This window comes from Urtica dioica, chromosome 1, assembly GCF_054948205.1.
Source record: "Urtica dioica subsp. dioica isolate 48M chromosome 1, U.dioica_male_clone48M_v1_H2, whole genome shotgun sequence".
NCBI lineage: Eukaryota > Viridiplantae > Streptophyta > Magnoliopsida > Rosales > Urticaceae > Urtica > Urtica dioica.
In genome coordinates, this window is record NC_142756.1 from 2,479,656 (window position 1) to 2,498,781 (window position 19,126).

A 19,126-nucleotide genomic window follows, 5' to 3' on the forward strand; every position below is an offset into this window, starting at 1 on the left:
TTCGGGTTTTTGTTTCCAGTTTTGAATTCCTTGTACTGGTTCTCGGCTATGCCGTTTTGAATTAATAAAGTCCCGATGTTTCTTTTAAAAAAAAAATTGTAAAAGAAATGTTTCCCATTCGTCTTCAAAATACAGGAAAAAAACTAGAACAAAAAAAGAGTAACGAATAAAACATAAAAGCTTCGATGGAATAGAGACGAAGAACAAAAATACAAATAAAAGAATCATTCATGTAATTATACCGTGTCTGATGAGATCTTTAGAGCTACTCCAATGACACGTTATAACACTATATATAACGTCCATATTGCTCCAATCGCACGCCATATGCCACGGTATAATTGCAGTGTGATACAGTGTCACACTAAATTTGCCGTGACACTGTATCACACGACATCTTTTTTTTTTTTTTTTTGAAAAAATATTTTATTAACCCATTTAAACACCAACTTTATATATATATATATATATATATATATATATATGTATATATATAACGCTACAAATATTTATAAAACACCAAAACTCATAAATTGACTACAAAAAACACATTAAAATAAAATTCAAGTAATACATATAAAATTTAAACATAGATTACAAAGTTTAAATTAAACACACAAAATAAAATGAAAACTAAAAACAATACCATAATTTTATAACAAGTAACAAGTAAAACATATGATATTGTTTTTAGTTTTCATTTTATTTTGTGTGTTTAATTTAAACTTTGTAATCTATGTTTAAATTTTATATGTTTTACTTGAATTTTATTTTAATGTGTTTTTTGTAGTCAATTTATGAGTTTTGGTGTTTTATAAATATTTGTAGCGTTATATATATATACAAAAAACACATTAAAATAAAATTCAAGTAAAACATATAAAATTTAAACATAGATTACAAAGTTTAAATTAAACACACAAAATAAAATGAAAACTAAAAACAATAACATAATTTTAAAAGACATAGTAAAAACAAAGTCATATCTCAAATTACTGAAAATAACAATTTCATGCTAAATACCGAAGGCTCTCATCGTGGATCTATTCCTGGTCATATCGTTATCAACCGTGATCGGGAACAAGCCGCTCGCAATCTCTTCAACGACTATTTTGCAGAGAATCCTCGATTCCTAGAGACAATGTTCCGACGAAGATTTCGAATGAGCCGAGCTTTATTTCTTCAAATTCATGATGCTGTGCAAAGGCATGACAATTACTTTGTTCAACGAAGAGATGGACTCGGTAAACTCGGGTTATCTAGTTTGCAAAAACTAACAGCCGCTTTTCGAATGTTGGCGTATGGATCACCGGCAGACTCCATCGATGAGTATATCAAAATAGGCGAGTCCACAACTTTGGAATGCTTGAATAGATTTTGCCAAGCTATTGTCGAGGTGTTTGGAGGCCATTATCTTCGAGCACCTAATGCTAATGACGTTGCAAGACTTCTCCACATTAACGAACGTCGAAGATTTCCAGGTATGTTGGGTAGTTTAAATTGTATGCATTGGAAGTGGAAAAACTGCCCAACAGATTGGGGAGGTCAATATGCTAGACGTAGTGGATCTCCTACGATTATTCTAGAAGCTGTAGCTGATTATGATATTTGGATATGGCATGCATACTTCGGTCTACCAGGATCTAATAATGATATTAATGTGCTAGAGGCATCTCATCTTTTTGCTAATCTTGCTGAGGGTACTGCTCCACCGGCCAATTATGTCATTAATGGAAAAGAATATAACATGGGTTATTACCTAGCTGATGGCATATACCCAAAATGGTCGACCCTTGTTCAAACTATTCACGATCCTCGTGGTCCAAAAAAAAAGTTATTTGCAATGAAGCAAGAAGCATGTAGAAATGATGTGGAGCGTGCATTCGGAGTGTTGAAGTCAAGATTTGCAATTGTGGCCGGACCATCCCGCTTTTGGAGTAAGAAAGTGTTACATGATATCATGACATCTTGTATTATTTTACATAATATGATAATAGAAGATGAACGCGATGTTAATCCAACCATTGAAGAACTAGCTAAAGTTCCAAATGTTGAAGTTGAGATGGCAGGCGATGAAGATGCTCGATTTCAACAATTCTTAGCTCGACACTGACAAATCAAGGACAGAGACGCTCATATTGAACTTCGAAATGCATTAATTAAGCACTTGTGGAATAAATATACTAATTCTGATAATTAGTACGATGTAATCTATCTTTCAAATGTATGTTTTTATGTTGAATTATTTAAATGTAATATTTTTAGTAATGTTATTTTTATTTATCTTTTTTTTATTCATCTTAATTTTTGTTAAATATTGGTAAGTACTAATTTTAATCACTTAATTAAAAAATATCACCATTATAATTATTTATTGAAATATTTATTAATAAAGAGATTGTTTTATTTTAATAATATAATAATGATGAATAATATTTTTAGTGTGAAATTTGGTGTTGTGGTTGTAGTTGGAAAAAATTTTGGTGCTAAATCAACACAAAAGTTGTGTTGAATTAACACCAAATATAGGAATTGGGTTGGAGTTTCCCTTAATTTGGGGTTTTGTTTGTCTAGGGAAGAGTGAGAGGACAAAAAAAAAAGTAACGAATAAAACATAAAAACTTCGATGTAACAGGCATATGCATAGACGAACAAATACAAATGAATCAAAGAAGAAAAATCGAAACCGTACCAAAAAAATATGCAAAAAAAAGAAGGCATTCATGTAATTATACCGTGTCTGATGAGATCTTGGATTTAGGGTTTTTGTTTGTAAGAGAGAGAAACGGTGAGGGGCTGCAGGAAATAGTGGGAGTGGGAGTGGGAGTGAGAGTGAGTGAATAGTAGTGGCTCATAGCCTTATCCATTAACATAGATAGAAGAAGCAAAGCCTCTTCCATCTTTAATCCTATGGCCGCCACACGGCGCATCCAGGATGCGACACATGGCGGCCCTTTTTATATCTTTTTTTTTTCTTCCGGGTTTTAACTTTTTTTTTCTTTGCCTTTGTTTTCCGGGTTTTAACCCCCCTCCTTCTATCTCTTTTTTTTTTTTTTTTTTTTTTTTTTTCAGAATTTAACTTTTTATATATATATATATATATTTTTCTTTTCTTTCCCCTGACCTTTATATTTTTTTTTCTCGGCTTTTAAATTTTTTTTCCCCTCTCATCAATATATTTTGTATCTTTTTTTATTTATATTTTTTTTCTATCTCTTTCATCAATATATTTTGTATAATTTTTTTATGTATATTATAATCATTATTGCTAATATTATATTTAATCGATAACATACATTATCCTTTATTTTTTCCGACCGCCTTTAATTTTTTTTCTCTCTCTCATCAATATATTTTTTATATCTTTTTTATTTATCCATAACATAGTAATAAGAGGCAATGTCTCTTCAACTTTCATTCTGGTTCCGTCGCGTGGCGCTGCCAGGTGGCGACTTAAATTTTTTTTTTGTCCCATTTCTCATCAATATATTTTGTATATTTTTTTATTTATATTTTTTTCGCCCTCTTTCATCAATATATTTTGTATAATTTTTTTATGTACATTATCATCATAATTACTAATACTATATTATACTATATCAATAACATACATTATCTTTTATTTTATTTTCACGACCTATAATTTTTTTTCCCTCTCTCATCAATATATTTTGTATATTTTTTTATTTATTTTTTTTCTCCCTCTTTCATTAATATATTTTGTATAATTTTTTTTTTATGTATATTATAATCATAATTACTAATACTATATTATAATATACCAATAACATACGTTATTTTGAGTATATTTTTTAATATATGTTATTATTATTATTATATATATATATATATATATATATATATATTCTTTGAAAAACTATGTGGTATTAATATTACACGTAGATTTTATATTTTATTGTTTGATGTATAATATCTTTTGCAATTTAACATAACAATATTTATTATTAATATAAATATAAGAATTTTTTTCTTTCTATTTCTTTATATATGTATATTTTTTATTTCTTTAATCAAAATTTAACTTCAACTTTTACTTACCTAAATTTTTTTTGTCCATAATCCTTCTAAGAAATCTGACAGATAGGAAAACATGCAGTATTTTAAAAACTTCTGAATCATAAAAGAGTTTTTTTCTACCTTTTTTTTTAATTTTTTAAACATCATTGACAACGATTTTCCTAGATTTAATTTAATAAAATTAAAAGTCCCGATGTTATTTTATTTTCTTTGTTTTTATTTCCCACATTTTTTAAGAAAACAATAATAATTTTGCTGACTCGCGCATCGCGCGTTTATTCAACTAGTATAGAAAGAAATTAGAGGTATGAGAAAGTGATATCAGAAAACAAGTGGGTCCCCACCGATCAAAGGGAGAAGGAGGATATGGGCCAGGTCCATTATTTCCATATGGTACGTGAGGCTCTTTGAAACCAACATTCCTTGACCCCTCAAATCGACAACATCTTCGGTCATTAAGAGTTTGGGTCGGCTAGGTATCTAGCTCAAATTGACCACCACTTTTAAAATTTTAGCCCAACTATCACAAAATTTAAGTAACTAGCCCTATTCACAACCAAACATTATAATATTCCAATACTACCCTTCGTTCAAATAATACACCGCCAAACACAATTTCGTTACCCTCATTCGAAACTCAAACCATTCCGCCAAACAGAATTTCTTTTCCCCTCATTCGCGGAGACTGAAACCTTCAATCCGATCGGTCGATTTCGAATCCGTCGATCTCTCCACTTCCGAGCCGACGAAGAAAAAATGGTGAGTAACTCAACCTTCAATCTCTGTCAATCTCAAATCCTTCAATCTCTCCACTTCCGGCGCCGATGAAGTAAATAGGTTAGTAAGTATTATTAACAATTCTTTGCGATCTCATAAAACACCTGAACTGAAACCCTAGACCTCATCCCCGTTCAATTTTGTGTTAGATTAACCATTAAATTGTAAGTAAATATTATTAACAATTCGAATATCCCTTAAAACACCATAACTGAACCCTAGACGTCATCTCCGAACGATTTTGGGTTAGATTATTCATAAAAATGATAAGTAAATATTATTAACAATTCGAATATCCCATACAGCACCATAACTGAAACCCTAGACGTCATTTTGGATCAATTTTGTGTTAGATTAACCATAAAAATAGTTAATCTGATTTACTATTTGATTTACGGTCTTATTTACCATTTGATTTACTGTCCTTTATTAACTATGATTTAATCAATGCTTAATATGATTTAGTATCTGGTTTCACTATGATTTACTTAATGGTTAATATAATTTAATGAATGGTGTTTTACACTCTCCGATCAATTTTGTGTTAGATTAACCATAAAAATGGTTAATATGATTTACTGTTAACTGAAAATGTTAAACCAATTACTGTCTGATTGAGCGATTTACTGTCTAATTTACCATTTGATTTACTGTCCTTTATTAACTATGATTAATCAATGCTTAATATGATTTAGTATCTGATTTTACTATGATTTACTTAATGGTTAATATAATTTACTGAATGATTTACTATCAATGGTGTTTTACATTTCCTGTAGGGATGGGAATACGTGTTGGATAAAAAATGGTGGGATCCAAGCAAGAAAATAGTCAACCATACGAAGTTGGAAGATACCAGTCATATCTTCCAAGCACTAAGCGATCAACAGCTAGAGATGTTCGGAGATAGTATATTTGGTCAATTATTGCTTGTTTGTCAAATACCCAATGACGATAACAAAAAGCACTCTACTTATCCGTCAAGGATAGTGCACCAGTTGATACTTCGACAATGCATCAACACCGACTACACCGTTAAGAAGGGTGATAACAAGGTGACTCCATAAACACCATCTGTGATTTAGTATCTGATTTTAGTATGATTTACTTAATGGTTAATATAATTTACTGAATGACTTACTATCTGTGAATGATTTACTTAATGGCAAGGTGACTCCATGTGAAGCTTGGTTCAAGATCAACAACCATGTTGTCAAATTTGGTTTGTCGGAATTCGCTCTTATGACAGGACTGAATTGTCGAGAATTCACTCCGGATGAGCTCGAAGAACACAACCGTTCAAGAGATTATACTCCGAAATCTATGTTTGCTAAGAAATTTTTCAAGAAGATGAAAAAAGTGTCTACCCTTGAAGTGGTAGCCGCATTTTTAGGAGCCAGGGACGCAACGGACAATGAGAAGGTAATGTTGGCTAAATTGGTGTTTTTGGAGACAATCTTGCTGCCAAAACAAGATAGGAGTAGCATCAACACTCGACACCTTGATATAGCCGACAACTCCGAAACATTTGACAACTATCCATGGGGGAGAGTGAGCTACGAGAAGCTTATAGAGTCGATCACAAATTGTGGTGATTCACTTCAAAAAATCACCACAGGATATGGTGTGCACGGATTCTCGCATGCTTTAGTTGCATGGGCGTATGAAATCCTTCCCGCTCTTGCAAAAAATCAATATGGAATCTGCCGTAATCCAAACGCAACTCCGCGTGTCCTTCGTTGGCAATTTTTGTATCAGGGCAGATTCAACTCCAAAGGGCTTGTAGAGAATGTATTTGAAAACAACGAGGTAAATAATATTTACCGTGACAGTTAATATCATTAACTATTATAAAATACATATATGACTAACTTGTTTTGTTTTTTAATCTGGTTGATTACATGTTGTTGTTAAAGAAATTGTTTTAAGCGAAATTGAAAAGAAGGCACAATACATGGCGCCGTTTATTTCTCAAGATGCTAATGTGGAGGATGTACCTTCTTCAAGCACACACAAGGACTCTCCAAACAATAGTGCAAGAACAAGGGTACCGCCAACCTTTCCACGAACGGAAAACAGTGACAATGTTGCATTTATGACAATGTTGAACAATGTATGTATTTTAATAGTTAATCAAATTTACCTCTAAGAAAATTTTAGTGAGTTAATCATATTTAGATGATCATGTTAATTTTGAAATCGTTGAACAAGGTTGCAAAATTGGAAAAGGGCCAATCAAAGTTGAAGAGGCAACTCAAGAAAGGCCAAAAGCAATTTGAGGTTCAAGTTGCTCAGATTAAAAAACAACTTGATGAAATTCTAAAAGTTGTGTCGTCAAGCAATAGCAAGGATGCAAGCGGCCAATCTTTGGGAGACCTCAACGCGGATCATGTATTCTCAGCTCATGTCGAAACTGTGCATACCGAAAACATAACGGTTCTCATAAATATTTACTGTATATAATAAAAACTGCGAAGGTTAATACAATTTACTGTGCAGGTTAATCTTATTTACTGAAAATGTTTGTTCAATTAACACAGGAAAATGTGGTCGATGGCAACACATGGACATTTCAAGAACCCATTCCAGAAGTTGTGGAGAAAGAGAGCACGTTTGGGGAAGCAACAACCAACTTGCCTTCGAACATTGTCGAGATCACCGTTGCTAAAGTCACAGAGTCCCAAAATGAAAAGGTGAATTGGAAATAATCTAATTTACTGTTCAGGTTAATATGATTAACTGTTGGAAATTTTTTGTTTAATTTATACAGGAAAATGAGAACGAAAGCAACGAAGGGATGATTTCCATTCCAATTGTGGTGGCTGTTGAAAAGGAGAGCACATGTGAGTCACCATCGATCAGTTGTGATAAAAACATGGCAGGGATCATTATTGACGAAGTGGCAGTGATCAAGACCGTAGAGGTAACCGTATTTATTAAGTTAATCTGATTTACTCTAAACAGGAAATTGATGGCGATACCAACAAAGGGACATGTGTGAATGCAATATCAGAGATTGAGAAGAAAAGCACCAATAATACGGAGATTGGATAAAAGAGGAAGAACGATGATGAACAAGTAAATATCAAATTAAGATCAGATTTGCAAACCTAGACATATTTATGCAATCAATTTGTTTTTGCAGCAAGAAAATGCAATGGAACCCGAGGACAAACATGAGCAGCCAAGAAGAGCAAGTAAACGAACTAAAGGGAAAGCAATAGCTACAAACTGTGAACAACAAGAACAGAATGCTGCAGGAATACTGGAGAAGAAGAGGGAGCGTAAACCAAGCAGCAAAACTACAACGCCATATACAATAGCTTTCGGATCCACGACAGAGAAACCAAAGAAAAAAGACAAAGACGAGGAGCATATAGTGGATGATGATACAGATTATCCGTCGTTTAACCTCCATTTATCCCAAGTATTTCAGGAAGTTGGAAAATGATCGAGTATACCGATCATTATACAAAACATTATAAAGTCTTTTACTTGTGTTTGCTTATCAAGATATCAAATCACTTGGACAGTTAATGCTATTAGCCATTGAGCTCTTTTGTTAAACCATTGTACATGGTTAATTGTACCAAGTTTCATGTAAGTAAATAATATTAACCCTGACAGTTAATTGTATTAACCATTTCCAAAAATTAACAAACCATTGTACAACTGAATGAATCCATAAAGCTCTACAATATAATATGGAAAATATCAAATGATTAAGAAATGCCATATCAACAAGTTCAGAAATCAACTTAATTGGACATCAATCTAGAAAATTTGTGTGCTAAAATTTAGTCCATTAGACACGTTCGCTTGTTGTGGCCATTTCGGCCACATTTTCCGCAGTGTAGCTTTTTCAAATTCTCCGAAGCTGATTTGTATCTTGCCTTCTTCGGCCTCCCAGCCTTTGCCCTAATATTCGGAGCTTTAATTGAGTCTTTAAGCTCTTGGGGGACATTCCATCGCGACCTATCTTCGATTGGGTACAAGCTTCCGGCATAAGTCGCTACAAAATATTCTCTGGTGTAATAAGGCGATACAAAAGACAGAGGATTCAATTTTTTCTTCCACATAGCAGCTATAGCATGAGAACAAGGGAACTCGTCCAATTGCCAATAGTAACACGTGCATGTTCTATTAGCTAAATTTACAGTTTCGTTTACTCCATTATCAACCACTTCGAGATCATGCATGTTTATGGGTATGACCTGCAAGTAATAAATATAATAATTAACAAACAAAGGAAAGTAATTAATATCAGCTTGTATAGAAAATGACAGATATTCTGTTAGTAAATATTATTTCCGTAGTAGTAAATAATATTTACTATAAATACTTGTGACTGATCTTACAAAAGCAAAGGTACTGCAAAGGTACGCTAGTAGTAAACTCACCAACATACAGCGAGCATTGTCCTCATTTGTCAACAAAATCTCAAAAGCTCTAGGAGTATGAGATGTCGTCATAGAATTCCCAAAATCAGTGCGCTCATAAAACAATTTTTGGAGTATATTTCTAAGCTCAATAATCAATTCTGAAACAGGCCAACCCCTTGCTTCTTTCAATCTAGAATTCATCGATTCTGAGATATTGGTTGTCATCAAATCATAGTGCCGTCCAGGGAAGAGCGAACGAGACCATTTCTTTGGATCCGCATCCTCTAAATATTTCTTGATGCGAGGATCTATTTTGTTCAAGAGACTCAAATATTTCTCATACTCGGACACCGTATACGCCTTTGCACACATTATGAAAAAGGGTTCAATTGCACCATGATGAAAATTAACCTTTAAGTTGCTCAATAGGTGTTGCATACATGCTGTGATTTTTGCTTCAGGAAATACACTAGAAACAGCCTTCGCGATCGATTTATGCCTATCTGAAATGACGACCATGGACTCACGCACGCCTATGGCCTCTTTCAACTTGAGAAAGAACCACTCCCACGACAAGTCATTTTCTGAATCAACTATGGCATATCCTATCGGGAAGATATGGTTATTCCCATCCTTTACCGAAGCAATAAGCAAATTGTCGCCATATCGTTTTTAGATGGGTTCCGTCAACCGAGATTACAGGTCGACAATATTTCCAACCCGAGATTGATGCTCCAAATGCTATGAAAAAATACATGAATTCTCCAATCGAATTGACATGATAATCTGTAAATGTACCTAATAAACCAACAGTAAATCTATTAGTTAATCTGATTAACTATTGTGTATTTACTGTTACAACCACGAGATACATATTGATATAGATGAAGAATGGTACCTGGATTCTTGGACTTCATCATATCTCCAATGTAAGGAAGCAAAGAATAAGCCTCCTTCGGGCATCCTCTAATCTCCTTAAGGGCCATATGACGGGATTTTCATGCCTTGTAATAGGAAATATCGACTTGTAAGTCCGCCCTTGCTGTTGAAATGATGTCTTTTGGAGTAATGTGATCAGCACATACTTTCTCTAAATTACTTTTTAAGCAATGGCTAATCAGAGATGATGATGCTTGTCGGTGATCATTAGACACTATATTCAATCGATGGTCAACCGTGTGCACGTTCGGATATTTACGTACGGTCCAAAAGCCCATATCTTTAGACGAGACAGCGTTCATCATCCACTTGCAAGAACTAACAGAGCAAATCAGATTGTAGCGAGACGTAGATGACCTAGCAACTTTAAACTCAAAGTTGTTTGAAATAGCCAATAATTGCATGACTTTGATCATGTGTTCTTTCTTCATGAAAATTGAACCCTCGCCAAAGACTAATGATGATGTAAATTTATCAAAATTTACATCATCAACGATAGTCAGAGCTTTGGAAAAGCCAGCTACAATAAAGAAAACGTTAATCAGTGAAAATTCATAAACTATGCAAATATTTACTATAATGGTTCGATAGTAAATAATATTTACAAATCGCCGTTCGATAGTAAATAATATTTACCATTTGAAAAAACAAACATACCTGTCTCAGATTTGGCCAATTCCATGATTCAAATATAGACACACAGAATATATATTCCAACGAAGTCGATTCTGAACAATATAAGAACAATATATGAAAATCTACAAATCGATGATCCTAAAAATATATTCCAACGAAGCCAAATCGATGATCCTGGTTGTATAATCATGGAATCAATTAAAAAAAGCTAATTCAAACCTGTAGAAGAAATAGGAAACGCAAATCCAAGGAAGAAACTAGAAATCGCTGCCGTGAGATGCAAATCGCCTATTCTCTTCTCGTGCCGTGCTCTGGAAGAAAAAATCGCCGTGAAATTGATCGGAGGAATGAAATGAGGAAGAGAGTCAGTTAAAACAGTTTAAATGAAGGGTAATTTTGGCAGAATGAAAAATATGGGCTATTTCCCTAAATAAATAGATAGTTGAGCTATAATTTAAAAGCCACCTCTATAAGAAAGCTAATTGTTTACAAATCTCTTAAATCATTCTCCAAGTTCTTTTTTTTAATACTTTCTCAAAGCACCTATTAAAACTTGAAAATTGTATGGGATAAATTTTTTTTATATCAATCGCAAGGAATAACATGTTTAAAATTTTATCACGAAGTATTTTTCAGATAAACAATTATTTAATTTTTTGGACTTTATTTAATTCTTTTTAATGTTTATAATTTCATTTATAAGGAAAACAACTCATATATACCGATCGACAAAAAAACTATTTTAAAATTTCACTTTTAAAAGTATTATTTTTGAAATTTTCTAAATTTGTATTTGGATCTGAGGATTGGGCTCCCAATCGGGTTTTGAAGGCCAAACCCGATTAGGATTATTGGAGATTAAAGAAAAGAATGTGTCCATTTCACAACTTTAGGGTTTAATAATCAAAGGGAAATGACCACAAGTAATAGTAACTTCAATATTTTTGACCAATATATGTCAAAGTATAGTTTTGGACACTTTTAATAGTATGCCTAATATACAATGTCTATTTTACCCTTAAATTTATTTTCTTTACATTTTATTTCTTTTTCTTATTTTCTCTCTATTTTTTCTTTCTTTTTTATGTTTTTTTTTTTCATTTTCTCTCTTTGTTCTCTTTCTCTCTCTTCTTCGCCCCCTTCCACCGCATCCACACAATTTCTCCGATTCGATTCCCGCCATCGATTTCTTCTCTTTAGACGTCAAATCCGATTTCTCCGGCGAGATCGGCGGTGGCGTCACGTCCAAAAATCACAGTTACAAATATTGTTGACATACATGTCTACAATTACAAAAATTTGTAGACATATATGTTTACATTATCGAAATTGTAGACATATGTCTACAATTACATAAATTATAAACATACATAATTTTTAGACATACATGTTTATATTATCGAAAGAGAAATTTCCTCTTTTGCCATCAATTTCATAACATTTTTCCACTTTCCACCAAAAGACTAATTTGGTCCAATATGCCACCATCTATGTCAACAATTGACATCTAATAGTGAAGGGCAAAAATAGATGACGGCGACGGTCCTTGCGTTTACCGGTGGGAGATGATGAACCGCGCCGTCCACGCCACCGTGCGTGGCGGTAATTTGACGGTTTTGAAGGAGCTTCTGTCTAACACCGCCGCCGGCAGAGGTCAAGTTCAGGTACTATTTTTAACAATTATTGCATCAACTTCAAGTATTACCTATTTGTTATCCATAGGGACCATAACTTTTTTTTTTTTTTTTTTTTTTTTTTTTCCAGAAAAGTTCAAATATTAATCTAATCAATTGTTTTAAAGCGAAATAGTTATCATTCTATTACAAAGTTGTGTAGTATCTGGATTTTTGGGAACAAATTATTACTCAACCTAATGATTGTATAGTATCGTGATTGTGTAAACAAATTAAATTGTTGTTTTAATAAAATTTAACCCTTAAAACAATTTAGAATTTACTTTATTGATAATTTTAATAATCATCATTCAAACAAAATGCTATTCGTTAAAAAAAAAAATTATTTCATTTTTATTTCGTATCCTTATGGTCAAAATAGAATTTAATTGGTTTATTTTATTTTATAGAACTAACTTGTTCAAATTTGTGAATACTTCAAATTGTTTAGCTAATGGTTCCATTATCAAATCAATGTATTTAATTTTTATTTTGGGGAAAAGGATCAAATGTTAAAAAATCAATTCCTAATTGCCACAACCCACAAGCATGTAATAATTGAGTGATTATTTGCGCCAATAAAATAAAACCGTGTTTGTGTGTGTGCACTTCAATATATAGAGATATGGAGCAATGAATAACGTTGTTGAAGTGTAGATAGTGAGTACAGACGTTCGACGTGATAATGGCGTCGACGGACCGGCAGGGAAACACGGCCCTCCACGTGGCGGCGTTCCGGGGACAGCTGGCGGCGTCGGAGGCGATGATATCCGCGTCCCCTCAGCTGATCTACCTGAGGAACACCGCGGGCGAGACGTTCCTCCACCGCGCCGTCTCCGGGTTCCAGAGCCTCCAGTTCCGGCCCCTCGACCGCCACGTGGCGCTCCCGCGCCGCCTGGTCGGAGTCCTCAAGGAAAGACTCCGTACGGCGTCGTATTCCACTACAAATACCCATTTGGCGGCAATAATAAAACCGAAACTTGAAAGCGTCGAAAGTCAGCGCAACAATGGGAGTTCACGGCCTCTGGGAGCTTCTCTCCCCCGTCGGCCGCCGCGTCTCCGTCGACACCCTCGCCGGGAAAAGGCTCGCCATCTGTAATAACCTAACCCTAGCCCCAATTTCTCGGGATTTTCGGTCTCTAATCTTCGATTCGGGAAATGCGCGCAGACGCGAGCATATGGATGGTCCAGTTCATGAAGGCGATGAGAGACGAGAAGGGAGATATGGTTCGAAACGCTCACATATTAGGGTTTTTCCGTCGGATCTGCAAGCTGTTGTTCCTCCGGACCAAGCCTGTCTTCGTCTTCGACGGCGCTACGCCTGAGCTCAAGCGCCGTACCGTCGCCTCTCGCCGCCGCCACCGCGACGCCGCCCAGGCCAAGGTCCGAAAGACCGCCGAGAAGTGCTCAACCATGTGAGTGAGTTCTTATATTTATTGTATTGTTTGTGGGCTTTGTTTATGACGAGTGACTCTGTTGTAGAGGTAAAATGCAATTCGGAAAAAATTCAATTACAAAATTTACAGCTTTATATGTGATTGGCAAGCGATTTTAGATGTACTAGTCGTTGATCACTCCTCCACTAAGCTAAGGGTTTATTTACATCTTATTTAGGGGATATTTAGCAAGTTTGGGGCTTAGTTGATTGATAATGCGGACAGAAAAAGTTTCAATTTTTTTCGTTTTCGTTTGAAGAGTGATATTTTTTTTTCGTGAACTATAAGATTGTATGTTATGCATATTTCCGTTTTCTGGAAACTTTGGTCTTATGTAATGTATTAAATTCTAATTACAGCTTAAGGCAATGAGATTACAAGAGATAGCAGATAATATCAAGAACCAGAGGCAGGAGCAAAGGAGTGGTGCCAAAGGGTAAGAAAAAGGCCTCACCCAATCCTTCGAGCTCGGCAGGGAATATTTCTGGAGAAAATGCTGTGAGCTCTGATTATCGCAATCGAGAAAAACTAGATGAAATGTGAGTGAGCCACGATTAGCATCGCATCACATCACAAACACCTTTCTTTCCCACTTGAAGCGTGCGAAATTTCTACCTCTTTTTAACCAAACTTTTTGTTATTAATTTCTCATTAGGTTAGCGGTGTCAATAATGGTAGAAGAAGAAGATGGAAGTTTAGCCAACACCTTAGCAGCGAATGAGGAGGACGACGATGAAGATGGAAATGAAGAAATGGTATTGGTAAGGTTGTTTTTCCTACCAGTAAGACTCTAGAGTCAATGCTATTTTTTTTTGCAATAAATTAAAATGGTTTATTGTATTACCTTTATTTTATTCCACTGTTTCATTAAATTGCCGGATATGAGCGGTGAAGTTGATCCTACTGTCCTTGCTGCTTTAACCCCTTCGCTGCGACTCGATCTTCTTCAGGTTTGGTTTCATGTAAATTCTGTTTTTCTTTTTAACTTTGCATACTAAAAGTTACGTAACCGGGGACGATATCGGAAACCAGAAACAGAAGCTAAAAAGGGATGCTAAGGGTAAGAAGATCCAGTCAGATAACGTGGAAAGGAACATAGAAATGGGAGAGACGGGGCCGAGCAGTTCCAATCAGCAAAGGCTAGATGAAATGTAAGGTGCTTATAAACCAAGACTTGGGATTTCGAGCAAAAAATTTGGTGCGATCTGTTAATAGATATATGAGAAATTGCCTCATTTGCCACAAATTTCATAACATTTTCCCACTTTCCATCAAAAGATTAATTTTTCCCAAAATGCCACCGAGATGTCAACATTGTTGACATCTATGTCAACAATGTTGACATATCATAGTGAAGGGCAAAAATAGATGTCAACATTGTTGACATAGATGGTGGCATTTTGGGAAAAATTAGTCTTTTGGTGGAAAGTGGGAAAATGTTATGAAATTGGTGGCAAATGGGGCAATTTCTCTAGATATATTTGAGACTTATATGGGTTGGCAACCTCACTTACGGAAGAAGAAAGAACGGCTTTCAGTAATAATGCATCAACATCTTCTGCTCCAAAGCCCGTTGAAGAGGATGAGAATATGGATGCAAATGACGAAGAAGATGAAGAGATGATAGTGGTAATTTTAATCCTATATATTCTTATTCACTGGACACGATCATTTTTTTTCTCTTAAGAAACAGGGTCATGTTTATGAATTTAATATGGTGCTTGAAATTCAAGGCTTGGGATTATAAAGTATGATCCCTGGGAATGTCAAGATAACAGGTTGAAAAGTGGTATTTCCAGGGATAATAATAAAAACACAAACCAAAAGGGTTATAATGAGCTGGGTCAGTCCCCGAGAAGAGTTGATAGGGGAAAGTACTTGAATTCTTCCGAAGAAGCCGATAACCGTAGGGCTTTGAAGTAGTTTACTGAATTATAATAGTTATTTATCAATCAAAATGTTAATATAAGAATCAATGGAGGACTTCTTCATGTTGAGTATATCTAATAGTGGACAAATTGGCATATATTACCAAATCATATATAATAGAATCCCTCAACTAACGGTGGATAGCAACTTATCCCTCCTCTGAATATGGGCTAGTTTTTCCTTGGAATTCATGTAACAGGTAATGTAGAAAAGCATTGTGGACGTAACAAAAACCCAACAAAGTAGCAGCGTGGAAAGCAGAGGGAAATACCTATGATACCCTTCGTATACCAGAGCCCACCCAAGGGGACAAAAAAGAAACGCAGCCTTGGTGAACACCCACACAGCCTCGCGGTGCATTTCAGTGCCCACAATTTGTGGCGTTGCCCTGAAACAAAAACAAAAACGAAACCTCTGTTTAAGCATCAAGTCATTCTTTTTAATTTAGTTTCCTATTACCTCTCCAAATCCGGTTCCACGACCTCCTTAAAAGCAGTGTCCAAGGATTGGGTCTCCAATATCCTCTTCAACAAAGCATGCCTCATCCTTGCGAGTTGCGCAACGTAAAAACCCATGAGCGGTAAGAATCCAAAAAAGAGAAGATCCCCTCTCCGACCTTTAACAGTCCTATCGATATTATCGGCGTCAGGTTGTGCCTTAACCAATAACGCATATGGCACTACGGCGAAACAAAATGCGTGGAACAACATCAAGCAGAAAGATACGTTAACCAAAAACTCATTCCCTATCACGCGCTTCATCACTCGTCTTTCCAACTCCGTTTTCACTGCGGTGACACCAAAATTATCATGTAATTACAAATAAGTTTATGTCGAAACAATGAAGAAAATTACCAGGGATTCCGAAAATTGAAATCATTGTTTCACTTTGACAACCGATGAAGAAACAGCGTTGATTTTCGCACGGCTACGAACTTGACGACCAAACGCCCATGCATGGCGGTGTTCTTCAGCGGATCGATTGATTTGGATTTTATTTCCATATATATATAAAAAAAATTAAAAAAAAAATTGATTTGGATTTTATCAACTTGCTAAGCTACTGACATTGGGCCCATGTAGGAACCTGGGCCTTATCATTTTTCTAAAAAGAAAAGGCCCAATATCGTGGAATTTACATTAAGAGAAATTTCAAACCCAAAATTAATTGCTAACGTATTAAAGATCATGGTCATTTTTTTTTTTTTGGAAGTCAGCTTTGCTGCAGTGGGGATTGAACCCACGACCTCCATTACCACTAGACTATCCTAGGTACCACAAGATCATGGTCATTTTAAATCTTGTAGATATTTGTTACTAAGTAGCCATTTTATGAGGGAGAAATTATAATAATAGTCTATTTATCAATTTTTTTATTTTTAAGAATTTATCCCATTTTATTATGGGTTCCAAAACTACCCATGTTTTCTTCTTCTTGCTCTTTAATCGTGTTGGTGTTTTGAGCTAGGTCTGGGCTGGTTGAGAAATCTCAGCAGCATCTCTATTTCTCCGGCCAAGTTTCGGTGGAGCAGATCGGAGATCCAAAGGCTCACCTTGCTGGAGAAGCACCTCAATAGGTGCATCGGCGCGCGAAAAGTCGGAGATTGAAAAAGCATTGTCAAGGAATCCGAAGCCGCATCGACCATCAATGCCGATTCATCTCCTCCAAGATTCCTCATCTTCTTAGCTGTGGTGATGTTGAGATTCGATCGAAAAAAATGGTGGTGAAGGAGGCTCCCAGTCCGATGGAGATATCCGGAAGACGACAATATGAGCTCTGTTTAACGTCATTTAACGTCACTCTGCTTTTAGATTTTACTATTAGAAAAAACTGTTGTTTTCAAAAACAAATATGTGTTCGGTAATTTGTTGTAAAATTATTATAACTGTTAGCAGAAGCAGAATTAGTGTTTGGTAAAATATGTATTCACATTTGTAATTCATAAATATTTATATAAAATATAATTATTAATAATAATAAGATATTCTTAGGTATATCAAAAATATATTAAAGTGGGTGTGTATAGATTGTAGAAGATAAATTATAAATTTTTGTGACATCAAAAAAATTATTTGACAGAAGAATATAAAGATAATCAGAATGAAAAGTTATAGTGAGAGTATATACAAGAGTTAGGAAAGAGAAAATACAAGGTAAAAGCAAAATTGCATACAAAAAACTTCAAAATATAACTTTTAGACTTGAAATTGGCTCAATTGTTAGATTTTTACCTTTGTTATGCTTATATGTTATCTTAAACTTGTCTGAGTAAAAAAAATGTCAGCGGAGTTAATGGAGGACTTCTTCATGTTGTTTTGGTTAAACTTTGAAGAAGAAGGTATTTTTGTACTCTCGTTGTAAATATTCCATGTCAAAGAATGCATGTTCATTGTCCAAAATTCACATATATCATTGTATTCTATCACTAATAAGCGTTGACAAACTTCCACAGTTCATTTACTTGTCTCATACTCAAACCACTATTGATTTTTTGTTTGTTTTGAAAGCACACTATCTTGAAGCTTTTTTTTCATTTTTTTTTCCTATTCAATTTGATGTAATGATAAAGTTTTGAGTTTTGACATTTTTAAAGGAGCCAATTTAGTTCATTGCAGTATCGTTTTTACCTTGGCAGGGGTACGACACTATCACATGGGCTACTACAAACGATTCGATATCTTTTGGGAATAGAAAATGGCTAGATAGCAAATGATAATAAACTAGAGGTTGTTTTAACAAAAAAAAAATTAGATAAATATCCAATTAAAACGTTTGTAATTGTTATATAATCAACGTTTCATGAATTTTAGCTAAATAAACATAAAAATAACGTGGTCTAATAAATGAAAATGATTATTTATCTATGATTTACGTCTGTAAATATATGTGAGTGATTATTTATCTAAGATTTATGAAACGTTGATTATTTAACAATTGAAATGTTGGCTATTTAATTATGTCAAATAAATGTGATTATTTATCTAATGGACTCTCGTTTTAACCTTTGAAGGAACATTTTGCTTTTTTTTTTTTTTTTTTTTTTAAATACCGTTTTGACTTTCACTGTATTACATCATCATTAGTTACACGTTGTTTCTGAAAGGTGCGACAAAGTAACAAACAAAGAAAAGTGAGCAGAAATATCTACACTTTCATCTAAGAATGAAGATTGTTATTCATGAATATTAGAGCATCCATCACAAATTGTTTTCATGAATAGTGGATGTGCCCAATATGTGCAGCTGAAGTCAAAATAATGTCGTTCTTTATGTCAACGACGATATCAGAGCAATGCAATCCAATTGTGTTGGGAAAT

General features: G+C 34.5%; 3 protein-coding genes across 9 annotated transcripts; 2 read left to right on the forward strand and 1 right to left on the reverse strand.

The window, feature by feature from the left end:
- The first annotated feature begins 1,012 nt into the window (after window positions 1-1,012).
- LOC149406287 (protein ANTAGONIST OF LIKE HETEROCHROMATIN PROTEIN 1-like) lies at window positions 1,013-2,159 on the forward strand. Its single transcript, XM_089611351.1, is given in 2 exon segments — window positions 1,013-2,122; window positions 2,124-2,159. Coding segments are annotated over 2 exon segments (1,146 nt in total).
- Window positions 2,160-8,612: 6,453 nt separating this feature from the next.
- LOC149406288 (uncharacterized) lies at window positions 8,613-10,183 on the reverse strand. Its single transcript, XM_089611443.1, has 4 exons — window positions 10,096-10,183; window positions 9,898-9,995; window positions 9,609-9,830; window positions 8,613-9,029 (listed from the first exon to the last, which is right to left on the reverse strand). Exons 1-4 carry the CDS (start codon window positions 10,181-10,183, stop codon window positions 8,613-8,615), a joined length of 825 nt encoding a protein of 274 aa, XP_089467569.1.
- A 2,880-nt stretch (window positions 10,184-13,063) lies between these two features.
- On the forward strand, window positions 13,064-15,594 carry LOC149406289 (DNA repair protein UVH3-like). Of its 7 annotated transcripts, none has more exons than XM_089607192.1 (6): window positions 13,064-13,540; window positions 13,614-13,860; window positions 14,241-14,420; window positions 14,537-14,642; window positions 14,768-14,831; window positions 14,914-15,594. In XM_089607192.1, the coding sequence occupies exons 1-3, from the start codon at window positions 13,453-13,455 to the stop codon at window positions 14,251-14,253; spliced, it is 348 nt and encodes a 115-aa protein (XP_089463318.1). In that variant the 5' UTR covers window positions 13,064-13,452; the 3' UTR covers window positions 14,254-14,420; window positions 14,537-14,642; window positions 14,768-14,831; window positions 14,914-15,594. The 7 variants fall into 7 exon arrangements, with proteins under 7 accessions (XP_089463318.1, XP_089463303.1, XP_089463271.1 ...); XM_089607177.1 differs by having other exon boundaries at window positions 14,920-15,594; XM_089607145.1 differs by having other exon boundaries at window positions 14,776-14,831.
- The last annotated feature ends 3,532 nt before the right edge of the window (window positions 15,595-19,126 follow it).

Coding starts and splice junctions, on each gene's coding strand:
- LOC149406288 (XM_089611443.1), bottom strand. CDS start 10,183: ATGGCCCTTAAGGAGATTAGAGGATGCCCGAAGGAGGCTTATTCTTTG. Junction 9,996..10,095: donor GATGAAGTCCAAGAATCCAG/GTACCATTCTTC, acceptor TTGGTTTATTAG/GTACATTTACAGATTATCAT. Junction 9,030..9,608: donor ACCTATTGAGCAACTTAAAG/GTTAATTTTCAT, acceptor TATTACTTGCAG/GTCATACCCATAAACATGCA.
- LOC149406289 (XM_089607168.1), top strand. CDS start 13,131: ATGGCGTCGACGGACCGGCAGGGAAACACGGCCCTCCACGTGGCGGCG. Junction 13,541..13,613: donor CGGGAAAAGGCTCGCCATCT/GTAATAACCTAA, acceptor AAATGCGCGCAG/ACGCGAGCATATGGATGGTC.